Source organism: Cryptotermes secundus, unplaced genomic scaffold (genome assembly GCF_002891405.2).
Source record: "Cryptotermes secundus unplaced genomic scaffold, Csec_1.0 scaffold646, whole genome shotgun sequence".
Taxonomy (NCBI): domain Eukaryota; kingdom Metazoa; phylum Arthropoda; class Insecta; order Blattodea; family Kalotermitidae; genus Cryptotermes; species Cryptotermes secundus.
Window position 1 is genome coordinate 289,823 of NW_019722433.1, and position 18,696 is coordinate 308,518.

Here is an 18,696-nt window from a genome sequence, read left to right on the forward strand (position 1 = left end):
AAGTGGTTCAAACAAAAAAATAAAATAGGATCTGAAAATCTGTGGCGATGGTATATTAATAGAGTTATTTTTCTGGACGTTATCCATCTTCCTGATTTTTATTTAAAACACAACGTTTCTGAGACTAGAGTCTGTCTCCGTTTTCACGTGGAATGTACTCAGGTGGGCCCAATCAGTAGATCTAGTGTCTATCTCCGGATGAACCAGAGACAAGAACTAGTTCTATCGATTTATCCCACCTGAGTATGTTCCACCTGAAGACGGAGACAAGATCTAGTACCTATCTCCGGTTCGTCCTGAGATAGGGACTAGCTCTATAGTTTGGACCCAACTGAGTAGGTTCCACCTGAAGACGGAGACAAACTATAGTACCTATATGCGGTTCGTCCGGAGATAGGGACTATGTCTATCATTTGGGCCCTACTGATTCGTTTCCACCTGAAGACAGAGACATAATCTAGTGCCTATATGCGGTTCTATTAGGATTAGCTCTATCGTTTGGGCCCAGCTGAGTAGGTTCTACCTGCAGGCGGAGACAGAATCTAGTACCAATCTCCGGTTCGTCCGGAGATAAGGACTAGCTCTATCATTTGGGCCCAACTGAGTAGGTTCCACCTGAAGACGGAGACAAAATCTAGTACCTATCTCCGGTTCGTCGGGAGATAAGGACTAGCTCTATAGTTTCGGCCCAACTGAGTAGGTTCCACCTGCAAACGGAGACAGAATCTAGTACATATCTCCGGTTCGTCCTGAGACAGGGACTAGCTCTATCGTTTGGACCCAACTGAGTAGGTTCCACCTGCAGACGGAAACACTCCAATCTCCGAAACGTTGCGTTTGAAATAAAATCAAGGCGATGGATAATGTTTAGAAAAACAATATTTTTAAAAATAATAGGGCTGTGAGCATTTCGTATTACAAATCGTAACCAAATGTTTATGCCGAAGAGATTTGTAGTTTTAACTTCTTAAAAGACAGAAAGTTTTAAACGATAAGATTATTTTATTTACCGTTCACACGACTCTTTATTAGTCAAATATGAATCCTACCTAGAAATGTAGGTATAAGCCTATAGCCTATTAGTTTGGGAACTTTATTTAATTATACTGCATATGAGAGATATGGTAGAAACGCTACCTGGGAAAGGAAGCTCTAACTATTGGACTGAAAGCATACAGACAAGGGACACGAAAGAGCCAACTAGCACCTTTAGGCTACATAATACCTAAACCTACTGAACGTAAAGAAAATACTACAGCGAAATTCTGCAAGAACTTAACATGCAACTTGCAAAGTGTACCTGCCAGATCTTAGTATCAGACTTGTAGACAGCTGTCCCTTCGAAATTCTCAGTTTTTTAAAGAAATGTTTATTTATTATGAAACACTAACAGCAGTTGCAGGCTTTGTAAATACGCCTTCATTTCAAACACAGAAATAACATAGGCAGTTATCATTATTCACCTTATGCGCCGGTGTGTGCAAATAACAGGTTTGAGACTATATTTACGACAAAAGGAGTGTGTGTAGACCAAACCCCCACGCAAATGCGCTCTCTGTTCCGCGTGGCTCTAACAGTGCTTGTGTAAGTAAGCAAGTGCAGTTAGTGTTCATGCATTGCTATGCCTATATCCGGGAGATCCCGACAACTCACCTGGTCAGGAAGAGACCCGCTGCGGTACTCGTCCGCCGCCACCCGGGAACGTGGACGATCCAGGCTCCTCCCACAAACTATGACATCACTGTGTAGCCCCTCCCAAAAGCATTTCACCGCGACCCGAGATTGGTCTGAGGGAATCATGGCAGGCACGCACGTCAATCAATAGCACACGGAGGCCGGACCATCGGGGAAGGGATCCTTTGAGTTACGTGGTGGGGGAGAGGGACAAATAGTGAGAAGCGCTGAAGAATAGAGCCAGCAGCAGCAACGGCAGGTTTTGTGCTGCCTGCAGACGAGAGAGTTGCTCTCTACTGTGTGGAAGCATTCAGCGGACATTGTGAGGCTTGTGAATAGCTCATACAAGCAACCCTTGGCGGTGCAGTCTTAACTTGAGAGCGAGAGAGATAGAGAGAGGGAGGGAACGTGTTAAGGACAAGTAGTGCTGAAGAGGACAAGTCACATGTGTTACTTAGTGTTACCGTGATAGGGCTGCAGCTTTCGTGCGGCCAGTCGTCGGCTTCTTGCCGTACTTGTTGCGTGTGTGGTGGTGGTGGTGGTGGTGACAGCGCCTTGTTTTGTGGCAGTGTTGTTGTATAGGCGGCCAAGCTGTACGCACACAGGGAAGAAGATATGCTCACGATGGAGACGGACTTGAAGGGGGGCAGTCTGCATGCTAACATGCCGCCCCATCACCCGAGTGGGCTGCATGGGCACCCGGTGTCCACGTACGGCGCCTTGGGTTCCATCGTGCACAGTTCGGCGCTGTCGGGCAACGTGGCGTCGGTGGGCAGCGTCATGAGTAGCGTCATGAACCTGGGACAGCCGCCCCCTCAGCAGTTGCACCAGCCGCCCCAGTTAGCACAGCAGCAACAGCAACATCACCCACAGCACCCTTTAGCCCACCCCCAACACACGCACCCCCAGCAACAGCAGTCCCAACAACACGGTCAGCACCCACATACTCATCAGCAACAACAGCAACATGGTCAGGGGGGCGGTGCGGGGGCGGGCGGTGGCGGCCAGCAGCCAGGTGGTATGGCGACGCACCATCACCCGGGCCAGCACCCGCACGGGCCGGCAAACAACAACAGTAACAGCAAGAACCAAAACGTGGACCGCGTTAAGCGACCCATGAACGCCTTCATGGTGTGGTCTCGGGGACAGAGACGCAAGATGGCGCAGGAGAACCCTAAGATGCACAATTCCGAGATCTCGAAACGTTTGGGGGCCGAGTGGAAGCTACTGAGTGAGACGGAGAAGAGACCATTCATTGATGAGGCGAAGAGGCTGCGAGCAGTGCACATGAAGGAACACCCCGACTACAAGTACCGGCCTCGCCGCAAGACGAAGACGCTGCTGAAGAAGGACAAATACCCACTTGGCACGGCCTCTCTGTTACCAGGGTCGGACGCCTCGAGGTCTGCCGCCACAGCCGCCGCTGCCGTGCAGCAGGTTGTGGGGCGGGACATGTACCAGATGCCAAACGGTTACATGCCAAACGGATATATGATGCAACATCACGACCCTTCGGCATACCAGCAGCACCACTCGGCCTACGGCAGCCACATGGCGGCGGCAGCGGGCGGGTACCCTCGCTACGACATGGGCCAGATGCACCCCAACTCCTACATGAACGGCTCCTCATATGGCATGTATTCGACCGGGGGCGCTGGGTCACCCTACCAGTCAGCGACAATGCAGCCAGGCTCTCACAGTCCCAGCGGCAGCAGCATCAAGTCGGAACCCGTCTCCCCGTCCTCCGGAGGACTCCATACACCAACTCCAGGGGCAGGGGCGCCTGGAGGCGGCATCTCCGTCAAGCGTGAGTACGTGGGTGGGAATTCGGGTGGTGCGTCTTCGCAGGGTGACTTGCGTCAAATGATCTCCATGTACCTGCCGACGGATCCGTCCGCGGACCACCACCAGCAGGTCCGGCTCCAACAGATGCAATACCACCAACACACAGGGTCACCGGACCCCATGGGTGGAGGTCCGGGTACAATGCCCCTCACGCACATGTAGGTTCCCGCAGAAGCAGCAGGGTACAGATACTTTGATGACGAACAGGTGCTGAGACACTTCTCGTATCCGTTGCCGTGAACTGTATGACCAAGATTCGCGTTTTCTTCTTTCACTGACTCTAGAAACAAAAGGACGAGCTGCAAAAAGCTAATTCGGTCTGTGGAAGAGATTAATTCTGGGACGAGTTACGTGTTTTCCACTGTCTAGGCCTAACAAGCGGGGGTGGTCAATTCCGAGTGTGCCAAATATTTTAAGTTCACCGCCACCGAGTGTAAGGAACTGACGTTTAGGTAGGGACTATGTTTACTACATTGCGGACGAAATGAGTAATGAATTTTATTCGTGAACCTGTTTTACTTCCTTTTATTATTACTGTTTTCTTGCCTTGGGACTATTACGCATGTGAGAAGACGTGTTGCCCTGCTGCTGCTAACTCGTGTGTGACTTGCTATCGTTACCTGTGTGGTCGCCCTCTCTTCATGCTCAAAGGCATCCTTCACTGGGTTATTAGAAACCAAACTGTACTACAGGTTAAATGTATTATAATTATGTTTATTTTACTTTTAATTTACATTTATTCTCATGGTAGCTTTGTTTGTGTTACCAACATTAAGATCTGTAAGATATTTCTGGAACAAAATATCGCGTTCGCAATTGTGACCATTCGACACACAATATTTCATTATGGATTATTTATGTAATTCCGTGAGATATATATCTTTTTTTCATTTTATAGGCATTTTAGTTTAAATTTTGTTCAGTGACAGATCGGTAATGTGTTTAAGAAACATATTATACTGCTACACTTACGATCATATTTTATGTGACACTAATTTAATAGATTAAACGAATTCATTACCAGAATGCCATACCAGGCAGCTAATTTTCCTGCTTGAAAAGCGGAATAATTTTCATAAACCGATTGGATAAATAACCTAAGCTGTTCATGCACTTGTTGCGTGCTTGCTTCCCATTTACTTTCAATGACAACAGCAAATATGATTCACATCAGTGACCAGTCCCTTCATGCGCTGCTTAATTTCTATCGAATCTCATCAACGTGGACGTTGAATGGATATCTAAATCAATTTCCATAACTCATTACATTATTGAAAAGCTAGATTAGTTTCATTGAAATTGTGATATAAGTTTTAAGAAGTCAAAACCAGGAATCGCTCTGGTTATTCGACCTCACCAATCACAGGAGCTGATAATTGTTTGATATTAACTGAACACGTGTGCCGATATACTTATATATAAGTTTCGTTGAAGTTCGGGGACTTCGCTTTATCTCTCCGTGAGCGTTTTCGAGTTATTGTGTATATTTAATATTCTTATTAATGTAGATCTTATTTTTGCATGGTGGTACTTATAGATCGATATCACCTATCGAATATCCGGCAGTTTTTTCAGTACTTAGAATACAATCCACTTCCAGGATATGTTGCATTTTATTGCTAAAATTATCTCTCCAAATTAGTTACGCGAAATTATTTATGTTGTGTACGTAATAATTATTATTTTCGACTCACAAGACAAAGCCGCTATTCGATATCCATATTTACTTACAAATTTTTGGATGATTGATGTATCCAATACGGGCAAATCACTTCTCGTTACGTGTGAAGATATCTTAGAAGCAAGATTGATTTATTAAAATATAGAACTGAGAGAATTAGATAGGATTATATGTTAGGAAAATTGTGCGCTTGAAATCAAACAAAGGGCATGCAAAGAAGTCACACATTGAAACTGTTCATGATTGAGCGAAGCAAAACGGTAATAAGGCGGGTTTTCCGCATGCTTCATACGCATAAAACAAGTTGGCATAATTATCATCGAAGCATAACTCAGGATACAGTCGCATGCGCATCTGTCATTTGAAAGGAAGTTTCTGTACGATTCATTTTGCATTTCCTCCTTTTTTAAAGCTGAGGTCGTGGTTGAATATTGTAGCAACATTTCATAGTCCCATCTCTAGCTGTTTCGCTTGTTCGCGCTTCGACCAAGTGTACAACACTTCTGTCCTATGAGAGGTTTCAAAGAAACTTGCATAAGTACAGTAAGGTGAGGGAGGCAGGACACCTTTCGTTATATTCCCTGTTGACGCAAGACGTATCAAGGTCCTAGCCTAAATTATTTACCGTAATACAGGAAGTGTGCTGTGTAATGAGCGGTTCTTTTTGCGGACATGTTACATACGTCAGGAGCAAAAAATGTTGGCCTATAAATATTTTAAAATTGTTGTACGTGTTAATTTTCGTGTGGACGCTAATTTCTTCAGCTATTTAAAGCATAAATCTATCGTAATTCAAATTGCTGCATTTTTATTGCGCATGACAATCGCTTTCCTTTGACATTTTTAATAATATCAGCCTATTTTAATATATCTACGATAAATCATTTCCTATGTTATTTATAGGCGTAAACTTCGAAATAACATTTTATAGGTTTTGAGTTCTCTCTCCACCCACACTAAAACTAGTTTTTTCAAATCGGAATACGAAAAGGAACACAACATTTGTATCTGTGCCAGTGTTTCTTTTAAATGATTTGTTTCACCTGAATTAAATGATCGTCAGTGTAGTAAGTATGACACGAAATTAATAAGAACTCTAATACTGAAGTTATCAGTTTTTGTTCCTTTGAATTGATATACATATTTGAGAGTAAAATATTGTGTTTCAAATTCTAGAATGAAATTTGGTAAATATTTCGGAATCATTCCATACTTGTCTCTTTACGAATAATGTCAATTTAAGATATTTTATCCAGCTTTGTACAAAAGAAACCTCCTAACAATTATAATTTTTTATTGTTTTAAATGTACAGTGAGTGTCATATAGTCAGTGGCTGAACATTGTGAAAACGTTTACAATTACCATAGTCTTCATCGGACATTTTTAATGAGAAGAAATTTAAATAAGTCTTATGCAGCCCTCTAACGAGGATGGTACGTATTGTTTCCTGCTGCAGAATATTGTGATCCCTTTCTCATCCCGCACGCGGACCCTTGTTTGTGTTCTTTACATATCCATCATACCTTTTCATCTCATTATCATCCCTTGTTCGCTCACCGGCCCCGTCACGCGTTCAGTCGTCCATTTCTCCTATTTCTTCACACACACACAAACACACACGGTAATATAATAATTATCTATTGATTAAAGAATAACTTTGTAAATAATATTGCACCAAAAATATCTTGTTGTAAATATATTATATAAAACATCAAGGTTTTCACCCCCGTTTGAAAAAATCTGAAATAAATTAAATATTTGAAATGGAATTTTTAATAGTCATGTTTTGTATTTTCTCTTCCCTTCAAGAACGGTCACTGCGTAAGGGATGTTACGGAAGTAAGAGACTCCTTTTGCCTGCACAGATTTGCTACTCCCGTTTCGCAGTGTTAAACACTTCATTTGCATCAAGGTTCTGCTCTTCAATCGAGGCTCATATTCCATTAATTGCTGTCTGGGTGTACAGATTGTGTTTTGCATGAACTGTCAGCAAATATTGTTTACATTGGAGCTAGTGCGATATGCAGGCAAACTAACGATACGGACCTAACTAGCGAAGATTGTCTCTGCTCTCTTTGAAAAACAAGAAAAAAATATGAATCTTCCATACGCAGTCACGTGAGATAAAGTGGCTTGTGTAATATTTCGCCTGTGCAATGGGCCATCTAATGAAGGCTCTAAATACAGATTTGTGTATAGGCTATATAAATTGTTTGTTAAGGCGGTTTGCCGAATTTGTTTAGTCTCTGGTTGAGTAATCAGTGAACAATGAAACGCACGCTTATTGACGACGACGCGCGTGACGTGGTAGCGAATCTGTACGTGCAACATCCCTGGCAATATCCGATTTTGTAGATCCTCCTGACCTGCTGTTCGTGTCCAGAAGTGGGCCCACATCGTTTGCCTGTCATTTCTCTCAACGACAGTTTTAGATTTACTTCCGAATAAGTTATTGTACCCAATTACGCAAGCAAATTATCCTTACGCTCAATACTTTTTTATGGAGACATTTTAAAATATCAGTTAAATATCCGCTACTTTTTACTATACTTAATTCTCTACCTGCTGTAGTCAGAACATGTCTATGTATTATCGTCAATCTTTAATTGATGAAACAGTTATACGTACTTAATTTGAAATCTGTCATCAATATTTTTGTTACTCTGCATACATTTGTATCGAACCGTGTTCATGTCTACTGCACATTGTGTTACAGCAGTAAATAATATCGCGCTCTACGTGCTATAGACGTCCTGTCGTCTCAGCTGCTTGTTTACTTCGCAGTGTGAATTACAATTGTTTATCCGCCAGACCATTCATCGGACGTTGATCTGTTACAAAGCCGAACGTTCTAGGCCTATCAATTACAGTCGGACACGTGGCTGTGACTAAGATTCTTCCTTAAGGTAGATTATAGAGGATTAGAAATTGGTAGTGAGGGCTGGTTAAATTATAATTTCGAGAAAAGGATAGATGTGTATTCCCTAATTTCAGTTTATTAAAATATATTCGGGCAAACTAATAATAAAACCTCATATATTTCATAGACCAGTGAAGATGTACAAATTTATTAGGCATTTGAACATAAGCTCATCGTCGCTAATACAGAGCAAATAATCGATATGTAATTAATAAAGGTTATTATTTCTTATGGCCCTTGTTAAACGTGAATAATTTCATAGTTGCTACAAGTATTGCTTGAGGGATTTCAGATTCTTATAAGAGATGAAAGTAAAGAATTCTTTGAGTTTTACTTTATCATCTGTATAGCACTGCATGATATATTGCAGATAAATATAATTCGTCGAAATTTATTTCATAGCAACACAAATATTAGAAATAATATTTGAACGAAATGCTGAATAAACAAAGTAATTGCTTAAGTTTAAGGTCTTTCATTCTGGTCCGTCACACTAACCAATTAACAATCAAGTTCCTTCCGTCAAATGTGACACTTTTTTAAGTTTTCCACCTCGTCACCACCTGCCTTACATGTTTCTGGGTAATTTTAACTATTTGTAATTATTTTAATTAACTGGAACGTGGCTATCTTGGACAAAGTGAAGTTTTGTGTGTTGGTGATTTCTTTTTCTACTATAAATGCCTCTGATGATGGCTCCGTGGTGAGCCGAAACATGTAAGGCAGGTGCTGACGAGGTGGAAAACTTAAAAAAGTGTCACATTTGACGGAAGGAACTTGATTGTTAAACAGTAATTGCAGTTAATTAATTTGTTTCAGGAATATATACCGCTTCATATAGTATGTAGAAATATGTAATTATCGACATCAAGCTTTCATATAGATTTATTCAAAATTTAAAGTGTTATGATATTAATGCAAGACAGAATGGGACGTACGTCAGTTTTTAATAAGCAATTTGTTACCATTAAGAACGACAATGCCCAATGTGTATTGTTTCCTCATTCACATAGTTATTATAGGCTAACCAAAGTTTTAGTCTTTAATACGTAGGTATTCTGCGAGCGGGTATGTGTAGCAATAATTCTAGGGATTAATTAATTTTTGGGCGTCATTCATCTTTCAGTTTCTGAACGAACACAAAGTAATGCTTCGAAAGTGGGATTTGTGGTGGACAAAGTGGCGCTGGGTCGGGTTTTCTCCGAGTACGTAGGTTTTCCCTGCCAATCTTTTATTTCACCAAATTCTCCATCATCATAATCACCCGGGCGCACGCTACAATAGGCCAATCAGTGGCGGCCGTGCTGAGTGCTTCGGAAACTGGATCTCTTTCTTTCCTCAGGGGAAATGGGGAAGATGATAACAGATCCAGATTTTCTAACAGTTCCTTTGTGTTCTCTCAGAATATTACATCTAGAATCACAGTAATACCAAGAGTAACGTATTCATATTTTCTTCAGGAATCCTTATGTTGGGTAATTCTAGAATTGGATTCAAGGGGGTTCCCCGTTAAAATCCGCGAATTATTCAGGTTATATATTATATTATTATCCTCGGCCTCTCAGATTGATTATTGGAAGCCTTGACCACGCTACAGCCAGCTTTGCACGCTTATCTACGCACCATTCACGTTGATTTTCTCAGCTCTATAATATATGCAGTTAAACGGTTACGTTAAGTAAACTAAGACTCAAGTTTTCGTGGTTATCTAATCGTAATATTTGCACTACATGCATATATATATAGCAGCTGTAATATTACGTGTCCGTGAACATGCACGAGCCACAAGCAAAGTCAAAAGAATAGCTCTCGATCCACTTTAAGAAAGCGGTGTCTATTTTCAGATATTTCTGTTTCTTCCTCCTTTATGTACTACAATTGAAATGCTTGGTACCTTGAATGCTAAAGACGGGATGAGAACTTCTCTCATCTTCAACTATTATGATCTACCTATTTCGGAGAGTTTTAAAACCTTCTGTCGCCATTCGCAAATAAATTAATTTTTGGAGTTTTTAAACAGTGTAAATCGTGAGTTATGCTGTAAATATGCGAACGAAACGCGTTTCTTGATTTTATCTAAAAGGAAATGGTTAAGATGCTTGACACATTAATTAATCATTATGCATTATTAGAAACGTCATAATTTTAGCGTAATTATGCATAAAATTGATGTCTGAAAATTGTCTAAGAATTGTAGTGAATAAAACTAATTCTGAGTAAGTCTGTGTTCGTGTTCCCTTGGTTGGCGAGCTTCTTACTCCACTTTTGCGCATTATCATGTTTACATTATTCCGTTTATTGTCCATACTACAGTCCAATGGACTCAAGTCCGCATTTTCATATATTTATATATTATCCAGTTTAATAGTCCATTAGCCACTAGTCTGCCATCAGGTCTCCAAAGTGGTAGGCCTCTCTTTAGATAATCCCACCAAAATTTGTATATATATTATACGTATTTCAGCATCCCGTTGCATTGATACAACACTCGTCCGCTTGTTTCCTTCTCTAATGCATAAAATTTTATTTTAAAATGTCATTACAATCACATTTAAATTTCCTATAATGTCATTAAAAGAGTCAGAGGTCCTGGTTACAGATCCAGAGGTTCGGGTTCGATTCCCAACGCTATCAAATTTTCTGAGAAATAGCGGGTCTGGAACGGGGTCCACTCAGCCTCGTGAGGAAAATTGAGGAGCTATTTCAAGGAAATAGCGGCTCCGGTCTAGAAAACCGAAATTAACGGCCATGGGGATTCGTTGCGCTGACCACGCGACACCCTCTATCCGCCAGAGTTGGCACCAAATTCGCCGACAAGCGGCGGTCGCTCGGTCGGTATTGTTCACTTGCGGACTGAAACCACGGAGTTTGTGTTTTGTTTTGTCATTAAAAATTTATGTTACTGTTAATTGATTTTGAACCGCCGCACTGTATGAGCCCATGTCAGTATGGACATGTCGTCGTTTGAGAATGTACGCCCACACTTCACTCACGCTGTGTTCCTTTCGTGCCTAACTCTCACTATTCTGGCGTATATCCCATGTATATATGTATTTCTTTGTTCCGCCGTGCGTGCTGCAAGCGCTACCTGTATAATCCTTGATTTGTTGGCTATAATAATAATATGCTAACTTGTGTGTGCACCAGGATTTGAGGTTTTCTTGCGAAACGAAGCATCTGAATGTTGGACGTTGTGTGATTACTCCACTCAGTTCGCTGATATGTGCCCAGCAGTGCGGAAGTTTTACTGTAGAATTCAAAGTACCAGGGAGTCGATTCTTACTTTAGTATCATTTCAACAAAGTGCATGTATTTGGCATCAAAACATAGAAGTTTGTGCCAGTTCTTCATCTTCGTTCAAGTATTGCAGCATTATCCTTTGAAAAACTCCATTGTTTTATCGAGAATATTTTGTCATGTTGCAATCGAATACATCTGCATTTAGCGCTATGAAACAAACAGAAGAAATACCCGTTTAGAGATAAATATGGTCATTTGAGTGATAATTTTCTGATAAAAAGTCATGACTGATACACAAAGCTTCCACATTTCTCATTTAAAAATTGCCTAATTCAAGTAAGGTAGCGAATATCTTATTCAATAAAGCAGAACGTCGTTTCCATGGTAACGATAATTGTCAACCCCCATACTCTTGACCTTATTGCCTCGCGCAATTCTATTCGTGTTAATGCGTGTAGTTTTTAAACACTTAACTACTTAACCCTTTAATTTATTACTTCAGTTACACTGTGAATTTAATTCCTTCTTTCCATATTTTCAGAATCTTGCAGCCATAAGCGACTATTTGCATTCTCTGAAATAATATTATTACAGCGTGTTAAGAGTATGTTGGACTCGTAGCTCACTTGAACTGACAGTGTACTGTTGCAGGCGAGTCTGTGTAGCGTGTAATGTGACTGCATTTTCTAGGTGTCTGGGGTCGTTGGAAGTCAGTGCATTTAAAACTTTAAAAATGTTAAAGGTTGTCCTTGTTTTATTACTACTCATTACTATCATTATAACAATCTCCAACTTCATAATCATGAGTAGGGTGTGCCATAGTTCAGGCGGTGCGGTTAGTCGCTGGCTTCCCACCGTGGCGGCCCGGGTTCGATCCCGGGTCTAATGAAGTTGGATTTGTGGTGGACAAAGTGGCACTGGGGCGGGTTTCCTCCGAGTAATTGTGTTTCTCTTAACAGTTCTCATTCCACTAACTGCTAAATGTGCATTAAATTTTCCATTATCCGACTTAGCATCGTCTCGCTTCTGACAGCATCGTTAAGTAACTACCCACCAAAAATTATAGTAATAATTGTTTAGTATATTATATTACGTTTATTTTATTACAACAACGGGCGAGTTAATTCAATTCTTGTCATTCATAACTACAATAACGTGGGTTAAAAAAGAAGAAACGTCATATTTTGTGGAGTCTGGTTAGAGTTCTAGAGGAATGTTTAAAAGGCCAAGTTTAGAAGTTCGCCAACAGAGGAACACTGCAGAAAACCATTGCAGATATGCTTGGCGCTGGAAATTATGAAGCCGAATTTATTCCCCCATGCGTAATTTGGATCCATTTATTGCAAAAATCTGATATGCAAGTTCATGTCATGATATAATTAACCCATTAAAGTCCAGTGATCACTATATATACCACATACTTTAACATACTAAAATTCTGCATTTTGTGTACAAGTGTGATTATTTATTTCGTACGGTTCCCACAGTAAACAGTTATGTTTTCCATTACAGCATTAAGCTGTTGGTTTTCTTAGCTGAGACGTAATGTGTTTCCTGTGAAGTACGAACTGAATGTTTGTATATATAGAAGAAAGTCAGTCTTTAAAGGTTTAAGAAATTCTGAGTGACTGGGTGGAATATAGCTCATGAATAGACTTCCTGATATTACTTGTACATTTATTGCTTTCATAAATTAATTATCTCCACACTCATGCTACCATATTCATAATTACTGTGACAGTGGCTTAGTACTGGTGAAATAGGCTTGTTAATTTAGACAGTAACTAAAACACCTCGTTCCCACCAAGTACTAAGAATACGTATAAGAAAGAATCAAAATGCTGTTAATAACATTAATTCCACCGAGTACAATCCTTTTGAATACTTGATAATTGCTCTAATGGTGAATATATTTCTTCGCAAAGGTCAGTAATCGGACCCTACCCCTAGGCAGATTAATTTGATTCGTAGTCTCATACAATATATCAAGACCATTTTAATATTATCCCCCTATATATGACTATTAACTGTTTCTTAAGCAATATTTTCCCTTCAAGTTTTCAGACTAAAATTTAGTATGCAGTTCTCATCTCACCATGAGTTTTCAGTGCCACCCTTACACATTTTAAATATTAGAGGCGTAACATCTGTAATTTTGAAGGACTTAAAATATCGTAAGAGAATAGGCGAGATTTCCCTCCACATCCTTAGCTCTTATGCCTGCATCTTACGAAGTATTAGTGGATCTTCGTCCTTTTAAGAAATTCGGTAAATGAATGTATCTATTTTTACGTGAAACGCAGACATATTCGCACATGCGCTTCAGTTATGATCACATCATGATGTACGTATATAAAATTACTATATTAGCACAAAAACTCAACCACGTGCATGCGCATTGAAATGTGTAGCACATTTCTTACAGACGACAGAACAAGCCCGTATATTTTGTACCTGATTTACAAGAGCATTGTCGCCACGTAATTAGTAGCATGCTAATACTGCGTATTGTAATCTCATATCTCGTATGTACGTTACGTTAAGTGGACCTTGAACAAACTGCAAATGTGGACTTATCGACGTTAGAAGTAAAACGTAACGTATTTTACTGCGTAAGTTATGAAGGTTGAGAGGCTACTAGTACTTCGTAAAATACTGGCTTAACAGTGTAGTCAATGTAGATTAATCTCCCTAATTTACGTCTGTTCGTCTAAGTACAGTGTGTCATGCCCACAAATCTCAGGATTGTTTAGGAGTTTTATAGTCCATTTTAATTATTATTTGTTTGTTTCTTCCTCCCTGTCTTTCGTTAAAATTTGACCCAATCAAAATATATAAGGACTAAACTGCTATATTTCGGAAACTTTTCGTGTTTAATTGTTATAAATTATTGATATATGTTGCATCAGAGACGGAAATAATTGGACGAGTGATGCATTAGTGCAACACGGTGCTGAAATGTATAATGTTATGATATAAAAGAAAATTAATATATTGTATTTTATTGTATTATATATTTATTTATTTATATTTTTTCCATTTTGTGAGAAAAATGAAAAGTGCATAGAAATTTTTTGTTGGAGAATATAAATGGAAAAGCCTGCTTGGGGGAATAGGCGTAGAAAGGAATTAATAATAAATTTGACCCTAGAGAAACAGCGTATGAGGATAAGAATTCGATATATCTCATTCAGGATAAGGTTTCATTTCCGTTTCCATAAAGTGTAGGAAATTTCTTGTGTGGCTGAAGCTCTGTCAGCATCTCAAGAAGGATTACCTTTAATGTAATTTTTCCTCTTTCACTTATCTACAGTATGTAAGGCGGGGGCATGCGGTAGCGTAGTTGGTTGAGGCAATACGCTACAAGCCAGAAGGTTTCGGGTTCGGTTCCCGGCGAGGTCAATGGGTTTTTTAATTAACCTCCCAGCCGCATTATGTCCCTGTCGTCGACTCAGCCTCTCAACAGAAATGAGAACCAGGAATATTCTTGGGGGTAAAGGACGGCCGGCGCGTAATACTGACAAAATTACCGCAATTTGTAAACCGATTGTCTGAAAAATGAGGGAGTCTGGACCTCTCACAACCCTATAGGCCTCCAAGGCCTGTTGGAGGGATAGATTTATTTTTACCTTTTATTTAAAGCTATATGCACTCAGTCATTTCTGTGATTCAACTAAGTTTGTAGATTTACATCTTTTACAATCTGTTAAAACAAAAACATTTGTCAATCCGTGCAATCCGTGTGGTTTGAGCGCAATAATATTATGAATATAGAAGTGTGTAGGCTAACATTGGATGAATTCATAAAATTATGGTTATAGAAAAAATAATTTAAATTTCTAGTGGTATTTATTTTCACCGAAAATAGATGAAGTGACAGGATGTTGGAGAAAACTGCATGATGAGGTGCTTCATAACTTGTACTCTCCTCTAAGTATAATTAGAATGATCAAGTCAAGGAGGATGAGGTGGGCAGGGCGTGTAGCACGAATGGGAAAGAACAGGAATGCGTAGAAAATATTGGTGGGAAAACCAGAAGGAAAGAAACCACTAGGAAGACCAAGGCGTTGGTGGCCGGACGATATTAAAATAGATCTTAGAGAGATAGAATGGAGTGGTATGGATTGGATTGATCTGGCTCAGAATAGGGACCAATGGAGGGCTCTTGTGAACACGGTAAAGACATTCGGGTAATGCTGGGAAGTTCCTGAGTAGCTGCACAATTGGCGGCTTCTCAATAAGAGCTCCGCTCCATGAGCGTTTATTTATCATAAGTCTGGGTCTTGAACTAAGTAGACAGGTTTGTCATGTGTGGTACAGTTAAACAGTGGGCGTATATTTTTCTAAACCTACACAGTTGTTCCTATTGTTCACATTATTCCTGTAGTCCGCACTGAAATGTAATCAATATTTCACAATATTTGTTTAAAATATTAATTTTTTTATTACAAAGTTCATCCTTTTGAAAGACTTATACGGATATTGAATCAAGCTGAAATTTGAATTACTAAATAACGAGTTTAGGTCAATATCTATGATCGACGAATGGAACTAAGATACATCATATATATATCAGGAAAGATAAAATTCCACTAATTCTTTCGTCCAGTGAATTTGAGATTCTCCCCTTAATTTTTACTCCTACTCATTCATAGGGAATAAAATTCAGCATATGAAAATTGTTGCTCCTTTGAAGGTAGCAACTACAGCTATTTTAGCCTAGGCTCATGTGGAAGTAAGTTGATCTTTCTCATATTGGAACGTTGTTATCACGGTCGAAATTTGCTTGGTGGAACATAGTGGATGATTTTACTTCATGCCCCAGTCATCTCGCTACATATCCGAGGTGATGGTATCGGACGGGACATTTGCATGATTGCCTCATGTATGTAATGGGCCTTGTAAAACCGTTCTTGTTTATTATGACGTGGTTCGTTAGCAACTTCGTTACCTCGGACATCTCGTCATATATTTTAATAGTAACGTGTGAGCATTTTTAACGAAGAGAACCCTCGTAAATGTTCAGCAGAATTTGGTGTACTAGTCATACAACGTATAGTACCGTACAGTACTTTAAATTATTTTAGTAGCTCGCCGGCAAGCGGTGTTCGCTTTGGCGGTATAGTTCGCTTGCAGACTAAAGGCCACAGAGTTGAATTATTCTAGATATCTTGGCTTGGTACATACATTTACATATTTATTTAATAACTGTTTATTTGACGTTTTTTCTACAACTGCTAATCCGAATGTCAGAATAACATGTGAGATTAATTTGAATGGAGTGGGAACGAAGCTGGAGTGATCTACAAGTATTTTAAATTTACATCTCGAAATTTCACTTCAACTTCAATGAAAAATTACGTTTGGTATTAGTATACATGGTTTATGACCTGAGATTTGAACCAGGGACCGGCTGAAGACGCAATAGGCTTGTTAATTACACGCGTGTGACCACCTATGTGTTTACATTGTGTAATTAAAATTAAGCATTTTAGTTTTAACTCGATAATTTGCAAATTTAATTTATAAGGAAGATGGCCTAATGCAAACAAAAGTCGGCAATAATTTCCTCCAATTTTGTTGCAACTCATGTGATATGATGTAAATAATTTTGCGTATAATATAACACTGGATGAGAAATATAAAATTAACATAACTACCACTAAGCTGAAGGCACGAGGTTAATCAGTTTATTAGGTTTTTTTTTTAAATCGCTTAGTGGGGTGTGGAATCCAACTGGGTCCACTCGGCACGGCGGCTACTGAGTAGCCTATTGTAGCCTGCCCCGGGTGATTATGATGATGGAGAATTGGGTAGAATAAAGATTGGCAGGGGAAACTTAAGTACTCGGAGCAAACCCGCCCCAGCGCCACTTTGTCCACCACAAATCCCACTTGACCAGACCCCCGGGATTGAACCCGGGACTCCGCGGTGGGAAGCCAGCGACTAACCGCTTGAGCTATGGCGCGACCAGGTATTTGTTTTGGTCAGATGCATTTGTTTTACATATTCTCCGGTGCATAAGTCGTTCAAAGCAACCGTCGAATTTCGAAATAGATTCTTACTACGCTTTGAGATATTTGCATTACTTTTCAGAGGAAAAGAAGATATATTTCATATTTGTTTATAACCAATGCGGTTTTTGTACCTTCCGTCACTGCATATATTAATTCTTTTGAGAACAAATGTTGTACTGTTTTAGTTTCCATCTCTACATGAATGACAGATATGTACGAATGTAATGTGCTATGCAGATATAAATACGAGTAAACAGCCTAATATGACTTACCGATTTTCAGAAATAATGGGAAATTATTTCCGGCCATGCACCTCTAGTGGGAGGCAAATTCGCTTTAGAATTTTAGACCTCTGTTAATATCGGCTTACAGGTATATCCCTATTTACGCTGTATTTGCTTTTCTTGAACACGTCTTATAAATCGAGAATTCTTTACAAAGTTTGAATCAGACTTTGCGTTCATAAGCTGATGTTGTCATTGTTACGTAAGTTGAGTGATCTTATTTGGTTATTTCTGACAGTAAATCTGCCTTTTCTGAAATATAGAAAAAGGCATTTAAATGTATAGATGATATCTCACGTAAGCAGTTCACATTAAGTATGCCTGCGTTAAGCTTACGTATTTACAGTAATTCTCTGAAATTATGCTTATGAGGGTCACTTAACTTTCGTAATTTGAAGCTTGTAAACTTTATGGGTTAACTGATAGAGGTGAAAGGAAGTAGAATACGTAAAAAAGACTTTTTTGTAATAATTTTGCCAATAAGTGGAATATGTAATTTTGTGCTGGTTCAAATTCTGTTAATAACTGGACATCCGATTTGTGGCCGCTTTCTGCGCCTAAGAACGAAACGAGTAAAGCTGGCATTTAAGAGGCTAAACAAAGAATGTTCCGACGAACGTAAAGTTCCTGTAGCTCTGTGCGAAGGCATAGACAAAGGACTAACGATTCGCTAATGCTGCGATAAAAAGCCTAAATAAGAAATATTCCTAGAAAGACAAGCCACTGTAACTTCGATGTGAACGCATAAACAGACGAAACATAACCCGGGTTCCAATTGTGCCTTGATACGTATGTCGGATTATGCCTATTTAGATGGAATATTAGAAAAGTGTGGTTTCAGAACTAGGGGTTTATCTGTTGAGATTCTAATTCATGCTTAAGTGATGGTTTAATTTAGACAACCGTTGAATAGTGTCTTAATTCGTCTACTCAGTTAACGAGAATTTCGCTTGTATTGACACACGACCGCAAAACGCTTATGTCACGACTTGTAAACATTAGCCTTAGTTTTGCGTGCCAGAGCTAGGATGGAA

General features: G+C 39.7%; 1 protein-coding gene and 1 long non-coding RNA gene across 3 annotated transcripts in view; both read left to right on the plus strand.

Annotated features, from left to right (window-relative positions):
* Window positions 1-18,696, plus strand: part of LOC111861422 — a 590,763-nt gene that overhangs the window by 257,186 nt on the left and 314,881 nt on the right. The window lies entirely within an intron of this gene.
* Window positions 1,910-6,970, plus strand: LOC111861421 (transcription factor Sox-2). Its single transcript, XM_023845965.2, has one exon. The coding sequence runs from the start codon at window positions 2,290-2,292 to the stop codon at window positions 3,679-3,681; it is 1,392 nt and encodes a 463-aa protein (XP_023701733.1). The 5' UTR covers window positions 1,910-2,289; the 3' UTR covers window positions 3,682-6,970.